The sequence below is a fragment of the Heterocephalus glaber genome, unplaced genomic scaffold (genome assembly GCF_053883595.1).
Source record: "Heterocephalus glaber isolate CG9 unplaced genomic scaffold, H.glaber_assembly_v1.0 deba00001457, whole genome shotgun sequence".
NCBI classification, from domain to species: Eukaryota; Metazoa; Chordata; class Mammalia; order Rodentia; family Bathyergidae; genus Heterocephalus; species Heterocephalus glaber.
Window position 1 is genome coordinate 18,803,959 of NW_028258305.1, and position 26,264 is coordinate 18,830,222.

The window sequence follows — 26,264 nt, forward strand, 5'->3', positions numbered from 1 at the left end:
GGAGGCAAGACAAAGACAACATGAACCAATTGGAAGACAAAGAGCTCACAGACCATATTTCATTCAAAGTGCTGAAGTTGTGCTACAGACATTGTCTGGGTGATGCGAGCTGTGGGAATTCAGAGTAGGAAGGAGTCACCCCCTGGGATCACTGGTACCCAGGCTAATGAACCTTAAGTGGAGGGACTGACTCAGTGTCTGAGAGCTCAATTATATTCCATAGCCACAGGCTACACCCTGAACTCCCGCATAGCTATTTTGTAAACTGTCCTGTTAATAATGAAGATGAAGATTTGGAAGGACAAATCCTCCTCGGTGATTAATTCAGTAAATGCTCTTCACGTCACTGTTAGATGGAATGCTAAACCTAAGGAAGATAGTAATGAGAAAGCTGATCTTTGTATTTTAAGAAACTAAGATATATGCTTATGAAAATTAATTATCAATACAGTTTTCAGCCATAACTCTCCTCTCCAATCCCAACTCATCTTCCAAATGTCAGAACAGGTCTATTTTCATAGAATTTATTCCTTCCACCTTTGGACTTAGGTCTTTTGAGGTCACATTGTTTAATGTCTATAAAATAAAGTGAGCAATGTGAAACATATTTTGAGTCATAACGTGCTTTAAGTTATAAGTATTATTTATGTGACTATTACTCTTAACTTGGCATGTACTGTTTGCAGCTCTTATAAATCTAGTGCATAGTTTTTTCTTGTATTCTCTAGAATGCGTCATATTCTATGAGTATCTGATAAATATTTCTTGATTCTTTCTTATTAATTAAGTATGAGTTTTTGCCAATGCTGTGTTAATCCAAACAAGAAAACAAAGCAACATGTGCCCCTCAAAAGATCATAAACACCTATCCTTCTGAAAAACATTAAAGGATCAATAATTTTATTGCTTTCTACTTTCAATTTTGAAACTTTTCATGATGTTTTATGGTTCAGTTTTCAATTGAGGTATTATTGTAATGAAGACCTCTCTCTTACATTGAGCAAATATGTGCACTATAATCACTCTTATTAGGTGTTTTGTATTTTCTGTTTTTTTAAAGGACATATACACTTAAGAGTATTTCTGGGAAAAATATGAATGCAATTGACTCTCTTTGAAATGCAGAAACAGAGGCAAGGAAATTCACTAGTCATTGGTCAAAGGCAGATACGAAGTCAGAGACAGGATTAATGTATTTATGCTTAAACTGCTTTTCCATGTACCTTTCCTATGTGCTTTATTCTCTGCTTCTCTAGTTAAACGAAGAAAGAACTGATTATTTTTTTTTTCTGACAATCTCACCAAGCACATTAGCCTCTGAAAAACAGAATAGCAGTGGGCCTGTACAAAAGATTGCTTTGGGAGTTCTTTTACGAGACATGATCATAAGGTGTGCACAAAGCAAATAATTAATTCCCTAGGTAGCTATGATATCTGTACACAGAGATTAAGCTGAGTATTCCATCAGATTTCTACTATAAGGAACAACCAGTAATGTTTTCTATACTCATTTATCCAAGTAATTTTGATATGGGCCAGTAGAGTTATATTCTTTTTATGCTTTCTTAAATAACAGACATACTATTGTGTGTCAGTCAACTAGAAGTCGTCTTTCTCTACAGCAGACTCATGAATGCTAAGGTTCTATTAGCCAAAACAGAATTCAAGAAAGACAAAAAGATGGGAAAGTAGGCAAGATCAAAGTTCACCTTGACCAGTACTTAAGCTTGATTTGCTCTGACTTTTCTTAATTTTGTGGTAAGGGTAGGGGTTGAGTTACACTTTCTTTGGTTACAAGTATTTTGAATTAACACTGTCTGTTTCGGGGTGGTTCTTGGGAAAACCAGAATCAGTGAACTCAAAATTGGCCCTCTAAACTTCTGTCTTTAAGTGATCATTTCCCTACCTAAATTTAATTCTGTCCTTTCTTGCACTTGAAGAAGTAAGAATAGTCATCTTTTAAGCCAAGTAAATTATTTCTAAATTTAGTTATTAACTTTCATAACCTCTAAGTAAACTATTGGCTTTCTGGATGTGAGTGAATTTGGCGAGAAGGATGCATGTAGCAAGATGACCTCTGGTTTGTCTCCATCTATCATCTCTGTTATTCCAAGGAAAAACTTCAACTTTATTATTCCACAATTTTATTAGGAAATTTCAATTGCACCTTTGTATTTAGCCTGTAACTTAATTTCACAAGTACAATGGACCCTCAAATTACGACCAGCCTGACATAGGAACAACTTGGTTTAATTAGGTTAATGGAAGATTCATCTGCCTCTTGTTATCTATAGCATGTACCTAGGTAAACATCCAGATCTCAGCTGTATTGACCTACAACCAACTTGAGTTACAACCAGTGATCAAGAACCGATTGAGTTTGTAAGTCAAGGGTCCACTGTAGTTGTTCCTGGTAAAAATAGAGGTATGGTCTCAATACAAGAGTGATCTATGATCTTGTTCTAACTTCTTGTTTCCAAAAGACAGAGACCTTAGAAGATAACTCTTGGGCCTGGGATTTAGCTCAGTGGTTCCAGCACTGGCCTCACAAGCGCAAGGCCCCGAATTCAATCCCTGGCACCAAAATAAAAGAAGATAACTCTTTACTGAAATGTACCCATCATGTTCCTGTAATGATTTGTACAGAATACTGAAAAAATCTCTTAAGAAAATTGAGATATAATTATGTTCTAGTGTTTTAGGGAGGTTTCTCTATTTCACTGTACACTCAAGGAAATCATTCTTGGGCTGCAGTATATAATAGCATGTTCTACTCATTAACCTCTTGTGTTGATTTATTATTCTAATTTGTATGGATTTTCTCATTGTGTTGTTGTTTGGCTATTGATTGCATCTTCTTGTTGATGGCAGTGCCTGATATTTTTTTCCTTGTTTCTCCACCTGTCTGTATCTTACTTTCTTTTTTAATGATTATTTTGTCCTTTACCTATTCTTGGTTATTGCTTTGAAAGTGCTTTTTAATTTTAGAAAAAAGAGTGGCTAGTTTCCTTGGATAGGAAATGTTAACAGATTTTTAGAGACCTAGTGAGTGTTCTACAGTGCTGTCTGTTCTGTTTTTGTGTATGTATATATGTGTGTGTTTATTCAGTTGTGGCTGATATTTTTTTGTTTCTACTTTTTTTAATCACTAGGAGGATTTTCATCTACTATTTAAGGAAAAGCAATAAATCCAAATCTTACTGAAAATTAATTTAAATGAATATTTATTGATATATCCATAATTGATCAATCTCTTAATTTGCATAGTTGTCCAACTGCATAAAGTAGTAATCATTTCCAATATAAGCCATTTTGATGCATTAGAAGAAATATAGCAGGTTGAAAGCTTCACTCAGTAGACTAGGCATATTAAATGTTAATGACCCTTATGAAATTGAAATTGAGAAAGATGAAAGCTGTAACAGTCCATTGATTTCACACAATGTCACTTGCCATATTGTCTCCAAAATAAAACAGCAACCTCTAGACCAATCCTGGTTAAGGATCCCAATCTTGGTTAGGTTTCAAGCCAAATAGCCAATCAGTAGAGTTGTGCAAGGTTTTGCTGACGTCTCTGAAGGTAGCCAGCACACACTATACGAGTTGAACTGGGGGTGAAGGCTGAGGCACAGACAACTTGGAGATCTCTAGAATATCTCATGCTCTAACTTCTTGGTCCAATATTACTCATTTTCTTCTTTGCCTTCTTCCTTTCTTTACTTCTTTGCCTTTATTCTCAGTAGCCAAATCATTTAAAAGTCCCCTATTCTTAGTGCCTATTTTTTAATGTTTTTAGCTTCTTAAAATTTCTGCAGTATACAAATAGTCACAACACCTAATTAAGCCTCCAATATATGATATAAATATTCCAAATCAGCGTTGTCAGTTTGTTTGAAGACCTAATAGCTACTTACATATAATGATTTTTTGTATTTGAAGTCCTCCAAAAGGTGAGTAGGGGGAATTGCTCTAAATTTATTCACTTGGTGTTTGTTGAATATATTTTGCCACTTTAAAATAATAGCATTATTTTCCATCGCTATAATATGGGACACTGTGGGAAGGGAAACTTTTAAAAGCTGAGAAATAAATCACTGAAGGAATCCCCAAATGTTCTTGATTATAACTGTATATCCCTGGACTGATCATCTGTTCTATGTGTGTTTGTGTGTGTGTGTGTGTGTGTGTGTGCATGCAAATGTGTGTATGTGTTTCCCTAGTGAAAATGAAATGGATGAAATTCAGCTAGTGCACATAATATTATCACATAACCGAGAAGAAAACAGGATCTTCTACCCTGTGATGAGAAAAGTTAAATGACATTTCAAAAGTTGCTATTAATTAGCTAAAGAGTGAGTATTGTGATTTAACTGGACATCTATAAAGGACTTTAAATTTTTTGCCCAAACTCCCAAAGCATAGGAGCATTAACAAACAAATAAACAGCCATGGTGTTGGTGAACATGTGTAACATTACCTTTGGATAAGAATTAATAAGCTTTAAACCACTCAGTTGACCTTTTTCAATTAGAAAAGTAGAGAATAAGATACTACTGCAGCTACATGTATAGAGAATATGCATTGACTTTTTCTCATATTTTCACAACCTAAATTGACTGCTAGACTAAGGTAATAAATCCCTTTCTAGATCTGAGTCATATTTGTGACAATAGAACCTACCAAAGCTCATAATAATTCCAGCCTGGAATGAGTCTGTTCTGAGTAGGAATTATTTTAACATGTATTCACAAAACAAATCAGCCAAGGTAGTTTTTGCTTAATAACATTTAACCCAGCCCTTTTTTAGTATAATGGCAATAATTATAGTTTTAAAATGAGAAGACCTCAGTAATTACATAACTAGGTTTCAATAAATGTAGGGCTCATTTTAGATTGCCATTTCTGTGGATTTTTGTCTTGTATTGATTTTGGGTGGAATTGCTGGACTAGCCATGTAGAGTATATGACTTTAAGAATTAAAAATGTTAACCACTAGTAATGAATAGCCATAGTCCGTTCATTTTTTTCTCTATTTATGCCATAATTATTCATTTTTTCTATCATAATTTTCCATAATCATATAAAAATTACCATGTGAAATAAAGTCTCTACTATATCATGTTACAACCATAAAATATAGAAAAATATATACAAATTCTGTACAATTATTAAAGTAAAATAAGAAAGAAACAAATATTCTGCCAAAAAAAAATCACTGCTTGTTATTTGCTACAGTTTCTCACTGGAAAATATAACTTCTGCTTCATGCTCAGTGTACTCTGGGATCAAATTCAAGGTTAATGCCAGCTTTAGTGGAGTGATATTTTAAACTCAAAGAATAGAGTTGGCAATGACCATAGACATTACCAGGAACAACCCCCTTATTTTCAGAAGAGGAAAATTAGGATTATTGGATAGTTTCTGTAACTTTGGCAAAATCACAGAGCCAGGAATGAGAACTAGATGCATCCTTCCCTAATTCGAGGTCCAATGCTTCCACATGGCATAATGGCTTTTTTTTTTTTTTTTGGTACAGGGGATTGAACTCGGGACCTTTTGCATAATGGCTTTCTAACTGAGTTCATTTGCAATCTTATTTTCATTCATTTTAGCATAGAACAAGGAAAATGTATTAATGAATTCATTGTGCAGACACTGCTCTGGTGAGAGGGGTAAAGGATTCCATTTGTGTAACAAATAAGATTTTCTACTTTAACATATTTTTATATTGTTATCATTTTTTCAAAATTAAACCAGTTTTGGGCTGGTATTCCCCTCACTGTTTTTGGTTGCTTTAAAATTTAACATCTTCATCATTATAGGTGATAATATAAAGGATTTCTGTTGCACAAGTATATTGCACAAGTATATATTTAAGCTTTGGTTTTGGGTGGCTTCTGGTCTTCAGAATATTTTCCTACATGTTTGTGGGCATGTAATTCTCTGTCAACTTCACATTCCATTGAGTAGAAAGTAATCTTGCTGCTTTCAAAGGAGTCTTATAGAAGAGTTTCGTTTTGCCACCTTTCAGTTTAACTCCTGGAGAAATGAACCTCTCTGGGCTTACCTCGGAGGCTTTCTTTGTTACATTAGCTTGTTAAACTACGTCTGGGAAAACTCATTAAATATTTAGAGAATTAGTGAATGTGGCTCAATTTGCAGGGCCACATTTGACCTAGGGTAATGTGTGTTTAACTCCTCCGATTATCTATGGAAAATCTACATTTGGAAGATTTTAGAGTGTGGGTTGCTTCTGAAATATCAAAGCTCAAAATCAAGCTTTCTAAGTTAGAAGAAAGAGTTATTAGTTTAATTAGCAGACTGGCTATTTATACCATGGTCTGAAACCAATCTGGGGCAGGAAGGATCAGTGAAACCCATCAAATCTTTTGTTAGTTCTTTCCTTCTTTATTTCAATTCAGAAGAAGAAAAACTGTACAAAATTCATTAACCATGCATTCCCACATGGCCCCTGGATTTAACATGCCTCAGAATTGAGTCTGTGCTTTGGAGTGATTGTAGAGATGTAGAAGAGACAGATCTCCTGAGGATTTTCAGTGGTTTTGTTTTTTTGGTTTTTTTGTCAGGTATATTTTTTTCTTTGTTGTCTTCCCGAAACTTGTGCTTCATATGTGGCTTAAGCTGCCATGGTTTAGTTTTTCAAGCATCGTTGATTAGCATTTCTCTGATACTGTCTTATTTTCAGAGGTTTCATTTCCCCAAGTGGGGGTTTTTGACTGATCTTACTTCAGCTATGTAAAACGGGTCCTTTCCTGGAAAAAGCTTGAACTTCTTTCACTACTGGTGTTGGCTGTGCATGAAAGGAAGTAGCTAAGCAGGAACTATGGTTCTTTTCTGTGTCTCTTGACTTGCCTGTCTCTGCAGAACATGGCTGTATTCTACAGAATAAGCTTCAAGATGAGCTGAATCTTCCTCTTAAACCAAATTCAAATGGTTTCTAAATTTTACTAAATGATGCTGGGTATGTTTTTGAAAGTTGTAGTTGTAAAGTTGATACCATTCACATTATTACTGCCATGGAGGCTCATATTTAATATGGTATTTTTCTAGGAAACAGCAAATAAATGCCTTGTAATGATAAAACTTAATATAATTTTTAACAGATGAAGTTAAAGGGTTTTGAAGAACAGTTCCTTTTTTTTTTTTAACTCTTCCCAAAATATCCCATAGGCTACCAGTATTCGTGCTTCCTAGGTTTTAGCAGACAGAGGAATCCTGTAGGTCAGAGTAATGATTATTAAATAGGCTGTACACCTAGGAAACTGAGCTGATAAAGTATAAAACATGCTTTCAATTAGTAATGGACCTCTTTACTTCTTCCCTCTCAATATTGAATGGTGGAAGTCATGCAAAAAATTGAACTTCATCTAAAGATGTGGGGATTTAAACTTAAGCTCAACTAACTGCATTACATTTGACTCTTTGCTCACCTATGCAGTATAATGGCTAAACCAATAAACCTAAAGTGTTTACATGCCGAAACGAGTTAAAATCTTGATGAGCACAGGAAGAGAATCAACTCAACACAATAAGTTAACCAAGCCATTACTGTATATTCAGAAAACCCAATAGTAATAGCAAAAGACATGCTGTGACAATAAGTATTATAAAGCCTTTCCATAAAACAATTTCTTAAAATTATTAGCTAAAGGATAACACTGTAGATGTTCAAATGACAAATGCAACCACTTCACAGGAGTTTCATAGAAAGATCATATTTAAATGCAATATTACATTTTGATATTGTTTTAAAGGCAATGAAGAGATACAGATTAGCTGTGTTTATTAATTATGCTCTTGCAAAAATATTTCAAGAAAAACCTATGGTAAGTTTTTCATCTGAACATCCTTTCCTACTTACACTCTTGATCAATTGATAGGATTCTGAAGTACATCTTCCAGGTATACTTACATATGCTAAGTATTATAGGACTGCAAAAGTAATAGTCTCACTTAGAAGAAGGTGGCTGAATTTAAAGATAAACAAACTATATTCCTTACACAGTTTGTTCTTTCCCTGAAGTTTCCTATCTCAGGATAGCATGTATTCCCTTTCCAGGTCTGAAAACTGGGAGTGATATTTGAATTCCTCCTCTTTCCCTCCCTTCAAAAAGTCCTTGCTTGATCTCCTTTATGCTTCTCACATCTGTCTACCTCTATCACTACCCCCTCTCAAACTTAGTTTAAGTCATTATTGTTTATTTATCTTTTATGAAAATAACCTTCTAAAGGGCTTCTTGCCTCACCTCCTTCACCTCTAGCCTATTTTCTGTATAGAATCATGGTAATCTTAATAAAATTAAAAACTGATCATATCATTTCTCTAATTAAATTCTTCCACTTGGCTCACTTGTTTTATATAAACCCCATACTTCTTTTCATTTTTTCTTTTTCTCATATTAATTCCATTCCCTTCTTTCTTTTCCCCTACCCTTCCCATTTCCCCTTCCCCTTTGCAACTTTTCATATAGGGAGGTGTAGAGGGGCTGAAGGGAGGGCAAGGGAATGGGGAAAAAAATAAGAACCAAGATGGATTATGTAAAGGTGCAAATTTCCAATGATGAATATCATTATATTGTATACCTTAAATGTACCAATATAATTAATAAAAAAATCTAAACCCCTTAATATTAGTGTCTTTTGACATGTAGAATATCATCTGAGAGGAGTAGGAACACAAGATAGTAAGTCATGGTAATTGCTTTCTCTAAGGTGAATGACCAGGGCATATTGCTGTTTTATTTCCCTGCACATTTATCCAGCATGCTCTCACCTCTTTATGGACATAGAAACTTCCTACCAGGGTTTTGGTTAATGCCCAATAAAGTTGTAGTGGAAACTGTCATTTCCAATTGAATCCATTCAATATTTCCTATTCATAGATATAGATAGTGGGAATTCTCTATTTCGTGTTGGTGAGATTGGAAGGGAAACTGGCTTGATATTTTGGTACTCTCCACCTTAAACGATATAATATAGTTCACGGAATAGAAATGGTACTTGCTAACTATGTATGGTAGTCAATATGGAAATAAATATTTCTTATGAATAATAAAATGGCAGAAGAAGCCTAGCATGGTGGCACATGTCTGTGACCCCAGCACTTGGGAGAAGAGGCAAGAGGTTTAAGAGTTCAAGGCCAGCATGGGATACATAGCAAGACTCTATCTTAAAAATCTAAACTTGGGCCGGGGATTTAGCTCAGTGGTTCCACTGCCTGCTTCGCAAGCGCAAGGACCCAAGTTCGATCCCTGGTACCAAAAAAAAAAAAAAATCTAAACTAAATTTAACTAAAAGTAAAATAACAGAAGACTAAACTAATGCTTGAAAAATTTTTGATATGACATTTTAAAATCACTTAAAAACAATAACATATTGTGGAAAAAGTTTTCCTTTTCTATTCTTTTAAATACCTCTTTATAATTTGTAGTATTTATGTAAGAAAAAGTAACTTCCAAACTTTACAGATTTTCTTTGGTTTAGAGATTGTTTATTTTGGTTTTGAAGTGGTCTGAATTTGAGGAGAACTAAAAGAGGTTTCCTTTGGGTCATTCTGCGAGGGAGAGGGGTTTGATTTTCATTTGTTCTGTTTTTTTATTTTACTTTATCTGTTCCCTATGTGGTATTATCCAATAGCTCACCTTCTCTGATCAGAGAATATATTTTATTTCCTGATATATATATATATATATATATATTCTACTTACAAACATATTTACATATATATTATTTTATGCTTTATTGATTTTAATTATACACTAAACTTGAAAGAAAATATGTAAAAGTATATGATTACATGAATATATACAAATTCTTACTCCAAAGTAGCATATATGTCAATTGAAAATAAAACTTTGTTTTATTCCAAATGTAAATTTAAAAATAAAGAAATAGAACAGGTGCTTTTATTTTTAATAGTTTCTTTCTCAGTACTCTCAATGCATAACACTTTGATGGTATTTTCTAAACTATACTTCTTTTCAAGACATTGACAAAAATTACTGACAGAGCTATTAAGACAATATACTTTATTATCCTATTATTAAGTTCTCTATTATAAGCATTATACAGAGATAATTGATTCTAAAGCATCAAATGAAAATAAAGATATTATCAAAATAATTTTGGATGGTATATATTTTATTTTACCTCCCATATCCAATCTTTTTATCTGTTAGGTATCTAGTGATATTCTAGGCAGAGGTAAAAACAAAGAACCATAAAGCTAGTTCTTATACTGAGAATAAACTACTTTAAAAAACAAGTAATATAAAACCAATATAATGTGAAATATGTATAATATATTCTGCATCGATAATTATGCATTTGTTTGAGCAATGATTATTCTCAAGGAATACTCATTGCTGATTATTCACTCTAGGTGAATCTTTCCCCAGAATATTACTATGAAACATTATTTAACATTTTGACCAGTGCATAGATATCTCTAAATGAAATTCCTACAAAGCTTCCGAGACAATATTTTGTTTACTTGCTTTGTAGAAAGAGGGATTTTCCTCTGACAGTGATCTAATGAAATTCAGATGAAGAAGGTCTTTACTGTTTGGGGATATAGGTCAGTAATGAAGCACTTGCATAGATTACTTTGTTACTATTGCTGTTTTCCACACTGATAGGCTTAAATATCAGAAAAATATAATTAGTGAATCATGGGTATCAAAGAAACTTACACTCCACAAGTTAAACAGGAAATTGGCATGAAAGAGGACAAGGAAGAAAAATTGAACTCATCTCCAGTGAAATAAAAGGCAGGAATCTTTTTAAACTCCAGGGTGACCTAGTAGGAAAACACTGAAGGATGCCAGTGAAGGTGGGAAGAATTGTAGAATGGTGTAAATCCATGAAGAAAAGGACCTCCCATAGAACCTGGAAGGGTGAGTAACATTAGTATATTATAAAAAGGATAATACATTGTTACATATCTTCGAAAGAAGATTTTGATGCAAAACATTTAGAATTGCTTTGTGATCATGGACAAATAATTTTACCCCTGAGAATACCAATTTCTTTTGAATTTGTGAAAGATAGCTTCCCTATCAAATTTACTTGACTGTCATGATGATGAAAAAATACATGAAAATGTTCTGTCATTTTGTTTTAAAGATATATATGAACACCTTTTTCTATGGGAAGGAGACTCGGAAATACACCAGTCTGAGTAAAATTAAGATTATTTTTCTTTTACTAGTAGTTACAGCTCAGTGTCTCTGAAAAGGATTTTGTTCTCAAGCTGGGACTTCTACCTCTTAACCTAGAGCTGCTGACTCAGTTTTTGTCATCATTGCACAAGAAGAAACAGGAAACTGAGGAGAGGATAGGTGCCCTGAAATGGAATCAGAGGTCACTTTTCCCCACCGCATAGTCCCATGGCTCCTCCAAGCTGCAAAGGGGAAGGAGAATGGGAAATAGAGACTCTCCTGACAGCCAGTAAATCCTGCTAACACCAAGGATTCTGTTATCAAAGCAGGGAAAAAGGATTTGGTGAGCATCAGTAGGCTCTGCCTCCGTGATAAATAAAGAAAATTATCAAGACAACAGAAACTTCTCACAAGGGATAAACTGGGAAGCCCAAACAACTCAGGAAAATGCAGTAGGTTATTGAAGTACCCAGATTTAGTGAAATTGGCAGCCAGTTCATTTTTAGAAAGCAAAACTTTCCCAGTTTCTCCTAATGCTTTTTTTTTTTAAAGTGCTCTCCAATGCACAGTTTTATCAGTAGTGTCCAAACAAAATAACTTCCATTAAAAGCCCATATAGTCTCCCTGCCCCTGACTATTTTAATACTAAGTATGTTTCATGGGAAGGAATGGGGGGGTACACGTTCTGTGAGCCTAGTAGCATCACTTGTTTCTAGATATTGCTGAATTTTCAGAAAGCTCTCTACGTTGTGTTTTAATTCTTGCAAATTGCTTGCCAATTTAAAACAAGCTGCATCTAAACAGTAAGTAATTGCTTATGATAATGAGTGCAAACTAATTTGCTAGAATATGTTAATATTCACAAAGCACTTTTACACTGCCTGCTGTTCCAAAAATACTGCTCTCTTGGTTAAATGTAGCTTTTAGATAGCATTATTGTTAACGATCTGACTAAAATCATCAGTTCAGTTGCATCTACCCAAAAGTCATATGGCTGTGACTTCAGTATTCCAAAGAAGGAACAAAAAGTCATGTCATTCTTTGATAAATGATTCAGAATATTTGAGGAAAAAAGGCATTGAAGTCTTAATAATTAATTCTAATTAGTGATTGATGGTAGTAAGCAGACTAAACTGACTTAGAAATTGCCTCTCTTTCCCATAAAAGCCATAAAACTTAATTTAAATCACTTCAAAGACAGATGGCCTGCAAACTCCATTTAAATGCAATAACTAATTTAAAGTGAATTAAACATTTTTAAATGACCCTGGATTTGATTGTTTGAAGCCTTGTTTACCTTCCTTGTGCCCTATGCTCTGTGTCCTACAGATCTTTCTCAGCCATTTTTCACAGCTACATTGTAGAATTTAAAAGTCCTAGATTTCAAACATGGGGATCTTTTGAGGTTGGGAACCTAGTGTTCAAAGATCTGAGGTCCAGATTGAAACCATCTTGTAATTTTAGTCTAGGAAAGTAGAATTTTGTGAACCAAACACAAAAGAAGAAAGGTTTGACTCTTACTTGCTCCAGGTTTGATTCAGCACTTTAATCTACACCGTAACGTTTCAGTCATTTCAACTTCAAAAATACTCTCGGATATAGTTACACATCTTCAGACAAGTGGTGAAATAGAAAGATATCTATAGAGAGACTAAAAAAAATCAGTCACTTTTAAAATTTATTTCTTCTTTTGAATCTCATTGGCTAAAAACCTTTAAGAGAGTAAGCATTCCTGTCTTTTGAGTTCACATTTTATGCATATGCACAAGTAAGAGGTCCAACTTCACAGATACTTTTTTGGCTTCTTGTAACTATATGATAAAAATATGTTTTAATGTCTCATAGAATGGGCTGGATTTTATTCTTTTTTTTTTTTTTTTTGGTACCTGGGATACAACTTAGGACCTCGCACTTGCGAGGGAGGCGGCAGCACCACTGAATTTTATTCTTACTGTCATCTTCATAAGCTGTTTCACGGAATGTGAGTTGCACAATGGATAAATAAATGAAAGTTGTTTATAATAAGATAATAAATATATTAATTTTATTAATGTAGCTGCTGCTATTTCTCATTCTACTAAGCATAGATTATTGTTTAAAAAATGAGAGGTGGTTTCCTTTGTAAGAAAAAAAATAAAATAATGTATGATAAAGAGCAAAATATCACCAGCACAATCTTATTAAATGCATTCTCTTCCTTATTATATAATATTTTTGTATTCTTTTGAAGTTCTGTGACTTCTTCTTAATGGAAATCTTCATTTCAAAGAATTTTTAACATAATAACATTAGAATTTATCTAATCTCTTTTTAACACTGACCGTGAATAATCCTAATTTCTACTATATCATTTATACTCTGAATTTATCTAGGGATCTAACTTAATAGAAAAATAGATAGGAAATAATAGTACTTAAAAAAGCATGGACTTCTTTCCAAGAAAATAAGAAAGAAAAAGAAAATAATTTTCAATTTATATAAGGGAATCTACTTATTCTTTGAAAATATGTTGTGTCTCTTTGCCTTTCTTCATGAAAATGCAGCTTACAAAATTAGCTCTTACCTTTTTGGAACCCTATGAAATGTTATCTTCTCCAAAAAGAACTTGGGGACATTTAGGGAGACAAATGAATTCTTCAGGATTTTTTTATTTGAGAGATATTCAAAATTACCATGAGAAAGATTCTCTACTGAATGTGGTACACAATAGTTTAATCACTGAAGGTCCTTGAAAAGAGTCACAATTAGATATACTACTTCAAAAGCCAAATGTGGTAGGGTGTGGTGGTGCTTGCCTGTAATTCTGTTTACTTAGGAAGCTGAGGCAGGAGGATCATGAGTTTGAGATTAACCTGGTTAAGAGACCAAGGATTATCTCAAAAACAAATATCAAAAGCAAAAAACCCACCTAAAACCAAATATGATATTAATTTGTAAGGTAGATTTACAGGAAGAAGAGATAGGAAGGTACTAGATTAGTAAAAATGCGTGTTTATTATAAAATTTAAAATTGAAAGTGATACAGTATAAGTTATGTCTATAATAATGGAAATATAAAAGAGAAATTTAAAAAGTTGACATCTGGTTGTTTGGATAGTGACAGTTGGAAATTTCAAGGTGATAGTGTGAACCTTTCTGTCACCAGCAGGATTTATCATGCAGTTTTATATGTAATAAATGCTTAGTTAACTTTTCTTGAGTGTGTAGCTTTTTTAGGAGCTTTTTTTTTTGGCTACCAGGAATTGAACTCAGAGCCTCACCCTTCCTAGGCAGGCACTGCACTGCTGAGCTACATCACAGGCCTTGTATGAATGTTTTTATCCTTGAATTATGACGTTGAGTTGCCCTTGTATTTTCTAACAAAAGCAGCAATCTTCTACTATTGTCTCACCAGTGTGTTTTATTTATTTATTTTGTTTTAATAAACAAATTTTATTTTGAATGAAAGTCATTTCCTAATACCTCACCAAGCCATTGGCTTTCAAACTTCCAAGAAACTTCTGAACATAATCTCACAAAGGATTACTTTTCTAAAGTTTTGGAAGACATATGAGCTCTCCCTCTGTAATTACCACCATTCCCTGTCTTCTGAAATCATAGGGCAATCCATCCAGCCACCTAGAAAGTGGCAGGGCGAGGGCTAAAGAGAAAAAAGACAATAGAGGCTTGCATAATTTCAAAGTATATGGGCGACCTGGAGGTCAGTGCCTCAGAGTAGGAAAAGACAAAGACTCTCTGAGCTAGTCATCATTTATGGGCTACACACAATAATTGGAGGGAGCATCAGGTGACTTAGGGGGCAGTGGTCAAAGTACATGAGAAGCCGATGAAGATCTTAAGTCTCGAGGTTCTTCTTTTGAGGAGGACTGTATGGGCAGCATTCTTACAATGGTGAGTGGGATGAGTTAGGTTTGACAAGGAATTAGTCTCTCCTCAGGTGAAACCTTTTAGTTTTGTACTACTACTCGGTTCTGAAAGAGCCAGCATGTCATCAGCTGATGCAATCTTGCCTTTGAGTGCCACAGCATCACGAAACCTTGAGGCCTCAGTTGTGCCTGGAGGCAAAACAGAATTATGTTTCTGTATGCCATAGCTGGCTCAAGGCCAAGGTGACACTGAGCCTTAGATAGTATAGTCATACTTTAATTATGAAATGATTTTTCCCAAAAAAATGTATGTAGAAATGCTCCCGACATTCTGTGTTGTCTCTTTCATCAAAACCCCAATGGGGACTCTTTTTTTCTGGCTGTGCAAGTAGAAAGACTGTCATGTTTGTACTGTTCTCCTCAGCGTCTCTCTCCAGGACGCTATGGATCCCTAACCTATGGAAGGAATCAGTTCGCACAAATGTTGAGACAATATATCCTTATTGAAGGCTTTGTATATTTTTTTGTACCCTGGAAACCATTTCATAGCAATTTTAGTGATTTCTATAGTGACCTACTTTGATACACGAATGTATGAATGAATGAATGTGATTCTTATTGATGACTTGATCTCAGGTTTAGCTGCTATACTTAGGCCATTTCTACTTCAATCTGAAATTTCTTAACTATCACAATTAAATTTTGAAATTAAAAAATTGAATGATATTAATGAACAACTGCAAGTTCTGTTCAATAGTTAATAATTTGAAGAATTTAGTAGGAACTTACACAGTTTATTTAATGCTCCTCAATATAAGATTTTTCTTTAAGAAACTGTTGGTGTGCTTTTTTCTCTCCCTGTCCCTGCTGCTTGTAGTGCTAATGCAAATTGATTACTGAATTACTTGCCAGAGACTTTTTAATAAAGTTCACTTACTGCTTGAGGGAGTCTAGCTTCAGAAGAAAGACGTAAGCATTTGAAGTTCTTAAGGTTATTGGTTCTGGTTATTTTATTTTTAGCTCTAGATCACTTTGCTAACTTCATAATGTTCCTGATCTGATTGGTGCAAGTCTGCCACTTACTTGGTTTTCTTTCAGCCATATAACCTAGAATAAAAGACTTAAATGGTTCTCAAGATTTTGATCTTCAAAACAGTTTGTCTTACTGAGCAGATTAAACTATTGAACTGGATTTTTTGTAGAGGAGATATTTTCTAAAGCTAACATGCTTGAAAGGAAAATAAATTGTTTTTAAAGAAAATGTATTGCAAAGAAACTATTAAGTGATGTATTACTTACTGCAAACATTTTCCTAAATAGTAGTCACAGGTCAGAACATTATCTTCAAACTTTTCAATAATTCAAATGAATATGATATAAGAATTTATATGTGTGGTTGTGATTGTGTGTAAAATAACTGTTCTTATTTTATTCTTATTTATCATTTTCTCCTCCTTTTTAAGATCACCATTTGGAATATCATCACCTTTTCAAAAAACAGTTTAAAAATCCAAAATAGATGGTGACATGGCTAAATAGCATTTTTCTGACATCTGACACAAAGTATTTTGCTGTGATGTTTATCTTTAATGCACAGGGCTATCTGCTAGGAAGAAAAGGTTCAATGTTATAGGTTATATATTCCTAGCTCCTTTCCATAATTGGCTTTTATCAGACAACCAACAGATAGGGTGGTTTAGGAATGTTACATATTTTAATTCATTTCCTGATAGAGCAGAAAGAAGGCTTATTTAGGCAACTCCATTTAACATCAGTTATTGTTTATGTCACGACTTTGTATGGTGCCACCTAACACAACCACATCTCATTTTATGTGAACGGTGTCCATTTGTGTAGGGCACAGTCTGTGCTGCTCTTAGCGGTGTTCCTAATACATGTGAAAGGTGTGAGCAAGGTGAATTATCCATGAATCCATTCACAGTCTAAGAAAATTACTTAAGGTATTTGAGAGCAGCACATTTGTTTTTAGAAGAATGACTCCTTTCCATCTATGTAGAATACTCTTTCCATACATGTCAAAATCTGAAAATATGTAAGTTTATAATCCATTTATAAACATATAATACTAGCACACAGTATTTTTATTAAAGTAAATTGTATATAAAATATATAATATTTATTAAAAAGTACCTTCCTTAAAGTAAAGTTTTAGGCCAGTAGGCAAAAGGAAAGTGTATTTTATTGAAGTGCATAATTACTATTTAAATGATCTTTGAGAGAAATGATTCCTAACCTCATAGGAATCATAATAGCTTTGTGCTGTTCCATTTTCTTGATAGTTTTCTTTGATTGAAATTTCTTATTGAGTAAGCACACTTCATTTTTCATTTTAAAATGGTGTCTTTCTGGGCTATAGCTGAGTCTCACATAGCCTGGTTATTGGAGAGGATTCCTCACTCTCTTTCATGCCTTTCAGCTGTACAATCAGGTCTGATGATTTCTGTCTGTTTTGATCGCATTGATAGTTTGGAAAATAATAACTGTTCATGCCTAATGAGTTCTCATGGATCATTGGAGTCTAACAGTATCTCTGATTTCCATGGGGGTTTCAAGAATCTCTGTGAACTTGAACCAAGTTTATGATTGGTGTTCTGTGGAGTAGTGTATATACAGTAACTACATAGTGCCACTACTAGGAAATTTCAGTGAAAGAAAATATTGTATGCTCACAAATTTGACTCTCCTTGTTTTTCTTAGTTAGCTCTAAATTTAATAAATATCAACAGTATTTTTAAAAAATTTAATACATTTCATTAATTTTAAGACTATCGTTCTGATACAACATACAACTTTCCATATATGACAAACTCTCCATTGTTTTTTCTAGCTTGAATATTATCTTGAGATATTTTCATTATTAAGGAATTGTCTGTTCTCTTCTGAAATCTCTACTTTGATCTGATTAAGAATAGGGTGCAGGGTCTAAACCATTTCAGTTATGTGCTAGTTTTGTTTTTCTTTGTATTGAAGACTCACCTTCTCTCCAAAATTTATAGTTAAAAAACTTTTTTAGTATTATTCTTAGCTCATGTTTATGACATATAAAGTTTGCATTCATTGAAGTTATTACGGTCCTGTACATGGTATATCTTTAATGGGGAAAGGGGATTTAGAGGAAGAGGGAGGGACCTGGGAGGTAAGAAGATTAAAAAAGAAGAAATAAGTTGTATTATGTGTGTGTACCCACTCCCCAGAATGATGGTAAACTGCATGTACTACAAATACATATTTTTAAAAAATCCTCTATTTTGTTTTCTGGTCTATTTAGCCAGTTGGAATTCCTTTGTTAATTGTGCCAAGTCAGTCTCTTCTACCAGGAGTCTCAACTAATAATATAGTCTTTATTTTGCTTTTCCTTTCCTTGTACTTTTGCATCCTTAAATGCATATTCAACATTGAGGGCTATCTCTTACTTCTCGATATTGGTTAAATGTTGTTATTAATTTTTAGACTTAGATTAGTTACTTAATAGAGCTAAGAGCTCCTATTACTCTGATTTCTTTAGTCTCTTCTAATGTAATAGCCACCTTGCCTAATATTTTGATATTTCATATGAAATTTTAAGAATTGAGAAACTATAGTGCTTTATTTTCTGAAATAATTCCTGTGATCTTGCAAAAAGTGCAGTAATTTAGAAAGACGGTGAACTGTATTTAGTTGTTGCTTTAATAACTTAACATTTTTGTTTGTTTTACCAATGTGAAGACTTTAAACCTTAGTCAAAAACTCTTTCTGCATACAGGGTGATCTTTTTTTTTTTTACTTTTGCTTTTTATGAACTTTACTCCAAAGAGTACTTCTACATAGGTAGAAAATGTTCAGAAAATTTAAATTTAACAATGGCATCTTGACAAGGTTGTAGGAGGAATAAAAACTCCCCTAATTTATAATTGTTTTACTTTTAATTTTCATCTGACTGACTTGCAAACTTTGAGTGGAAAAATTGTTATATCCCTATTACATTGAATAGACACCTAATGGACCGAATGTCTCTTGTTGGCTACAAGATGACAGTTGAAGAATTATAGCCTACAAGAAAGAATCTTTTATTCAAATACTTATGTCATGGGTTAAAAGCTAATCTTTTTAGAAGTTAATTATATTATTACTTCTGTAGCAAGGATCCAGAGTAACCAATAATGGGATACACCTGTACATGCTGATTGGTTACCTTTTTCAGAAAAGTTCAGTCCATTTGGGGGCCAATACATTAGCCCTTTCAGAAGCAAAATGAGGGTGAACTAGTCATGTCTAGGAAGGGAATAGAAGAAAACATAAGAAGGAAAAGAGCCCTTTATTTAAATATTATGTTCAATATCTAAAAATATTTCTTTTTGCAAAATCATATGTAGTTCCAACATTAGAAACTGCACTCCATGTGTACTTTTTTATATTAATTATAGTGTAAAGTATGTTGACATTGCTAAATTTACATCTGATGTATCCAACTTTGTTAATGAATTGACAGTGGAGTTGCTGCACAGTTTAAATGTAGGGATTGCTGAAAACAGCTCCATGTTTGAGTCATCCTTACATCCAGTGATGTGATAGATGTCAAGGTTAATTTGCAGTAAATCCATTAGTAGCACTAACTGATTTGTTAGTGATTGCCATATAGAAGCAGGCATTAATAATAAAGGCAACACATTCCTCTTCATATTGATAAAAAGCTTGGAACCATGATTAAGACATACTGCCCCCGCTCATTTAATTCAATTATATCATAAAATCAAATATGTTTCTGTAAAAACAAAAATTTAAAAAGAATGCCAGTTTGCAATTCATTTTATGTAGACTTATTCCTTTATTAAATGGTCAAGTGACTTTTTTTGCTTTGTGTCATAAATCTTATCATGCTAGATGTTTTATGGCAGTGAATTGATGTTATTTTTTTCATGAAGTCTCCTATGTAATTTAATATCACTTCCATTGTCAACAGTTAGTGAAATGATAATATAGCAGATAATATAATGATAATATAAATGATAATATAACAGAGTTGTGTGAACAAAAATTCTAATACAAAGAATGAAATACTGAGAAGGTTGATAAAAACTGTGATGTAGGAACATCATTCCTTAAAAGGTATTTGCTTTGAGCATAACTATGAAATAGATTCAACTTTTCTAAAGGCTCCTTTATAAGAATAAAATAATATTGCAATACTATTTTGTATTTTTTATACATAAACACACACAAGACAACTATTCTAAGATTAATTAAGCACATACCATATGACAGTAAGTGGACTAATATGTTACTATGCAGTATCTTGTTCAATCCTGACAGAAGTTCTGAAGGATAGTATCGCTATCTACATTTTTAAAAAAATCAAATACCCAAGACAGACTAAATCACTTGGTTAAGATCATGTGGCTATTAAATGATGCAGTTAGAATTTGAACCCACGTCTATCTGAATCTCCAGTTTACATTCTTAATTTCTGTAATCCCTCGGCTTCAGAAAGTATATCATGTCCTTGACTCAGGAGGATGCATGTAAAATGAGGTAGATTTTGAAACTTCAGCCAAATGACTTCATGTATTTGATTATAAGAATAATTTTCTACTTAGAGAGAGGGATTAAAAATATAGGCTACATATGCTTGCTTCGGCAGCACATATACTGAAAAAATATAGGCTACCTTGTCAAGTTTGATGCAAAGTAGACATTTAAAAATGAAACCAGGATGCCTGCTGGGGGAGGAAGAAGAGCACTGTGGGAAACTGGGTGTCTACTTCTTTATTATAGAATCATGCTGATAGGGACAAGGCGGTGCATTCTGTGCAGAGAAGAGATCATTCTCTCTGAATACCTCCGGAGAAAGAGGAAACAAGGAATGATGGAAGAATTTTGCAAAGAGTAATGTTGTTTTGCTTTGTTTTAGTGAAACATAAAGAGCCATAAAGCATTGTGAACAGAAAAGATTAGCTAATCATACTAGTTACAAAGCCTTAGCATTTACTGAAAAAGGCTGAAATAGATGTAGTAATCAAACTTTGAGTAATGATCTTTAATTATGACTCTTATGTTACTGAAAATTTAAAGTTTTAAATTATTATCTCAAGTTCCATAACTGAGAAACTAATATATTTTATAGTTCCAGAAGTTTGAGACATGCACCCTCACTAAACATTACTCTACATATATTAAATGTTCTGTTGTTTCACTTTTACATCTTATTTTAAAGCATTGTAAGGTGAAAGAGGAGTATATGATCATGAGGTACAAATATCACTTTATAGATATGAGACATTAGATTATGACAAGTTAGCCTTGATAAATTCAAACTGACATACCAATTAACTTTTTTCCTCACTGCCTTACTATTAAAGAAATACTTCTGTAATTATATATATATACTGAAACAGAATCTAGGTTTGTACCAGTTTAACTACTTAACCAAGTATGTAACTTTAGGTAATAACTCAATCCTTAAGATTTAAATTTCCTCAGATATAAAATGGAAGTAATGCCTATCCTACTTTCTATATAAAAGTAGAGAAGAAATGAAAAAAGAATCATGAAAGTGATACATAAAATTAAAAATAACTATGTAATATAAACTAATGTTGACTTACAATGCTAGTTCACTAGGGTAACTCTGATAGAAGACATCTGAATTTTTAACTGTGCATTATACGTTATGTTGTTAGGTAATATACATAGTTTTATTTTGTTTCATATGAAAAACAAAAGTGAATCGTTAAGTATTAGCACTTAAAGGTACTCAGTACATCCTCCTTTTAAAGAAATTTCACCTTCTTTATGTTTTATTTCTACTAACATTTGCTTTTCTGAAAAACTTACTACTTAATCATCTGCAAAAATTCCTAAGCAGAAAAATATTTACCAAAGAGTACTTGCTTAATAATATAATGGTGACTATGCTTTTGATGATGTAGCAATGTCTGAAATGCCCTGGCATTTCTAATACACAGTCTGTATGTTCTCCATTTAATTTGCTTACTTACTGCGGGGGCCTTTGAAATACAACTTAAATTCTGTCGCATGAGAGAGGTAAACTACTTTCAAGCATTTATATCCAAAATTATTTTGAAAAATTAACAGAAAAATGCATAGCCTCTGTATCATTTAATGTTGACAGCGTTCTGGTTTATCACTTTTATATTCAGTCATCTCCTAATCAAGGCATGATTTTGGTGCAGCATTACATACAAAAGACTTTTTAACTATTGGGTAAATTTGTATATTCCAGAGGTCTTTGGAGATTTTCAAGAGCCTATGAAAATGTCTGATGGAAAACAAAGATTGGTTGCCCCCCAAAAAAACCCCCACAAAGTTAATCAGCTATTTAATTACCTACCAATAAATGGGTCAGTAAGCCAACTTCATTGAATTGGCAAACATGCAATCATAGCAACTTAGTGTATAGGTATTATAAAAAATAATTCTGTACACACACTTTTACACATAAGAATTCCTTTTGGTAGACGCTTTTCCCCATAAGAATGGGATGTTTGCTGGCCTAATTTTGGCACACAGTAGTTGCATTAGAGCTAATCATATAGATAGATTTTAGAATGTGTCTGAAGACTTGAGAACTAGGGTCTCTGAAAAATGATGTTCCAACTTAAGCAGAGAAAAAAGGACAATCCAATCTTCCTCCAGTTTTTGTTCTATTCAAGCCCTCAGTGGATTAAATGGTGGCCAATAACATTTTTGGGCAACCTGCTTTACTCAGTCATCAATTCAAATGCTAATCTCTTCCAGAAACATCTCACACAGATAAACCCAGAAATGTTTCACTAGCTATTTGGGCATCCCCATAATCCATTCATGTTGACTTACAAAATTAACACTATCAGGTAAACAATAAATATATATTGGCATTCTTTCTTGTTGGAAGGCTATCTTCCCCCCTATAAATTCTTCCTAAGGTCTGCCCTAAGGTGAATTAAATAAAAATCTGTGTAGTACACTTCAGAGGGGATGAAGTTCTTTCCCTTTCTCCTTTATATAAATCTTTGCATGTATCTTTTAAATGTTAGGACTCAAAATTATTTTTATTTCAGTCAATGAAAGGAATACTAGCTGTGAAAGCAGATAGAATTTCAGTGCATTGGATTCCAAGTAGATTTGTTAGGGAAAAAAGAACCCTTTTTAAATTAAGATTGTTTACTGACATCATTGCTATGAAGTAAAATTACCATAAGTTAAAAGAAAATTTGAACACTCACAGAATGAGACATTATTCTCAGTGCTGTAAGGCTGCTATTCATTGAGGACTGGAGATCTTGTTATGATGCTGAAAAGCTTGACAGCCACGACATGTTGCTTGTTAAATAAGATCCAAACTTCTATAGATGGGATCTGTTATGTGCATTTTCTTGACATGACTCCTGGGACATGTGGCTCTTCATCCATTAGTTATCATCTGTCATATGTACACAAACCTTTTCCCCATAAAAGTTTGATTTGTGGTGTATCTGTTGGCGATTTGCTCCACTGTGCTGTATGACCTTGTCACATTTATGTGCAGCTCTTGTTTCAAAAACAAGCTGATATATGTTTCTACTGCTTTTGGGAAGCCTCCAGTCAGTGTTTCCTACTAAACCATTTCTTAAAAACTGGCAGGAAGAAATAAAACCCCGTTATATTCCATGCTCATCCAATTCAATGGAAAAAAAACAACCGTAATCTGCTGTTTGTTCTGAAACACCTGCTGGTAGATTTAATGAGTGTATTAAAAATGGAGCTGCTTCTCTATTTCTTTTAAAATAACTGTCCTCTTCCTTGAACATGTTTGATTGAAATATATTATTTTCTTTGCCATAGTTTTGTGTGTAAAGTCGATATTTATGGATATATCCACCTGACCATCATGGGAAAGTGTTGAGGTGCTGGGACTAATTAGGTTTTTTGTTTGTTTTTTTTTTTACAGCTGGGACAACATATATCTTTAGCAAAGGTGGTGGACAAATCACATATAAGTGGCCTCCTAATGACCGACCAAGTACACGAGCAGACAGACTGGCTATAGGGTTTAGCACTGTGCAGAAGGAAGCTGTATTGGTGCGAGTGGACAGTTCATCAGGCCTGGGTGACTACCTAGAGCTACATATAGTAAGTACTTTTAAAATAATCATCACTATTTTCTTTAAACTGCTAGATTTTTCTATAGAATTGATAATTTTGCTTCTTGGATGTTTTCCTCTCAAAACTAATACTTTGCTCTAGAAAATATGAATATCATCTAGAAATGGTGAAACCATAGACCTATTACTGGTAACATGTAATTTTCAATAGGAAAAATATTATTGTTTTGTTTTGCTTTTTTTTAATGTGAATTTCTTTCAATTTTGCATTCACAGAGACTATTTGGAGGGATTTTAGTGTCTTTAGACAGCCTTGCCAAATTAATAAAATAAGTTATTGCTTGGTAGATACCATACCATCTGGCTGGAAGCAGGAGGTTGTAATACTGATGATATCTAAAGATCTGGATTCAGTGTTCTATTTCTTTTCTTGCCAGAGGGAAAAAAAATGTCTAAAGTTACATGAAGTGGAAGGAAATGTTAAGGCTATTTTGTGATGTGAAAAAATGGCAAAAAGATGTCATTTTGTGCTCATTTTGATACGTATCAGGAGAATATCATGGATTCTTGCCATTTCCATCTTGGGACCATTCCTTTTTCCTTAAGCTCCCAACCTCCCACAAGAATTTATTCAGCACCTAGTAGAAGACAAATAGTAGCTCATGAATGAAAATAGTTTTTTCTTTTTAATGTTGCTGTAATTGACTTTATAGTTGAGGGACTCCTCCTTCTCTCTCTGCACTCAAAGAATTACTAATGAGTATAAGTCTTTTATCTTCTCACTTCCTTGCATTACTTTGAAGAATGCATACACTGTCATTAATTACTCATAGATATTAACATTTTACTAATATATCAAAATAACAAACCAAAAAAGTGTCACAAATTTAAAAAACTATAGGGTTGATGGTGTGCTCGGTGGTAAAACACTTGCTTAGCATGCTCAGTGCCCTGGGTTCAATCCCCACCACCACAGAGAGGGAAAAGTTCCCAAGAGTTCTTACCATGATTGTGCTTTGTCTGAAGTCTTCAGCTTTTGGAAGTTTCAGAAGCATTTCATTCTTTCCATCTTCTACTGTATTTTATACTTAAGTATAGTTATTTTGCCTACATCTGTAATCATGTAAATGTAATTTGTTTTGTTTTTATCTGTTGCTATAAGTTCTCCCTGTGCCGGTACTCAGGCCACAAAAGATACTTGATTCAATCATGTTCTTTCTTGCTAGAAATTGGCTTGTAGGTGCTGATCCTAAAATAATTGGAAAACTGCCAAACACCAAAATACTACATTAATGCAGACATTTACAAAGCTTTAATTCTCAAAGATTTTATTAATTTATTTTCTTAACCTTACTTTTGCATTACACTTCTGGAATTTCCAACAAGCTGAGTGGGGTTTACATTGAACACAGGGGCTAAATTCATTGCTAATCTTGAAAAAAATAAATAAGCAGAAAACAACACTTCAGCGCCATCATTATTGAACCATCATAAATTTTCCATTCAAAATGTAGTTGTCAAAATAGGAACTCTGGGAAAGTAATTTGAGCTGCCTTTCAGCAAATATCTAACAATCAAAATTGAAAGCATCTGGATTTTTATGGCATCATAAATAAATGATCAGTTGAGGTAAACTTAACTAGTGCAATAAGGAATCCTGCTACTTAAAGTAATCTCAACTTTCACAATCTATTTGCTCATTTCTGATTTTGCAGCATTTCCACTTCAAAAATAAATAAGAGAGAAGGAAGAAATAAAACAAGAACTTTTTCTTACTAAAAGAAATTACTTATTGATCCATGACCAATTACACTTTTAGCCTGAGAAACGGTTCTACAATGATCATTCTGAAATCATAAGGGGATCTGTTATTGAATTACTCAAAGTACTGTTTGTTTTAATAGTCAAAAGACTTTAGTATACTACAATATTTATTTCTTTCCAGTTTTGACCAAATGAGGGCTTAGGGTCCCTTCACAAGAGAAGAATTGATTTTCTACTTGTTTTTACCAGCTCAGTACCCTCCATTGCGCCTTTATTGGTCATGGATTTCTTTTTTTTAAAAAAAATTAATTGGTTTATGTTTGTAATACATAAAAATTTACATTCGCTTTTAGGAATTGTATTCCTCTCATGTA

General features: G+C 33.4%; 1 protein-coding gene across 48 annotated transcripts in view; it reads left to right on the forward strand.

Annotated features, from left to right (window-relative positions):
• Window positions 1-26,264, forward strand: part of Nrxn1 (neurexin 1) — a 1,121,547-nt gene that overhangs the window by 781,164 nt on the left and 314,119 nt on the right. For all 48 annotated transcript variants that reach the window (XM_087216047.1, XM_087216049.1, XM_087216063.1 and 45 more), the window contains one exon: window positions 23,973-24,154. In XM_087216047.1, coding sequence (XP_087072173.1) covers window positions 23,973-24,154 — 182 coding nt within the window. The remainder of the gene's footprint in view (window positions 1-23,972; window positions 24,155-26,264) is intronic.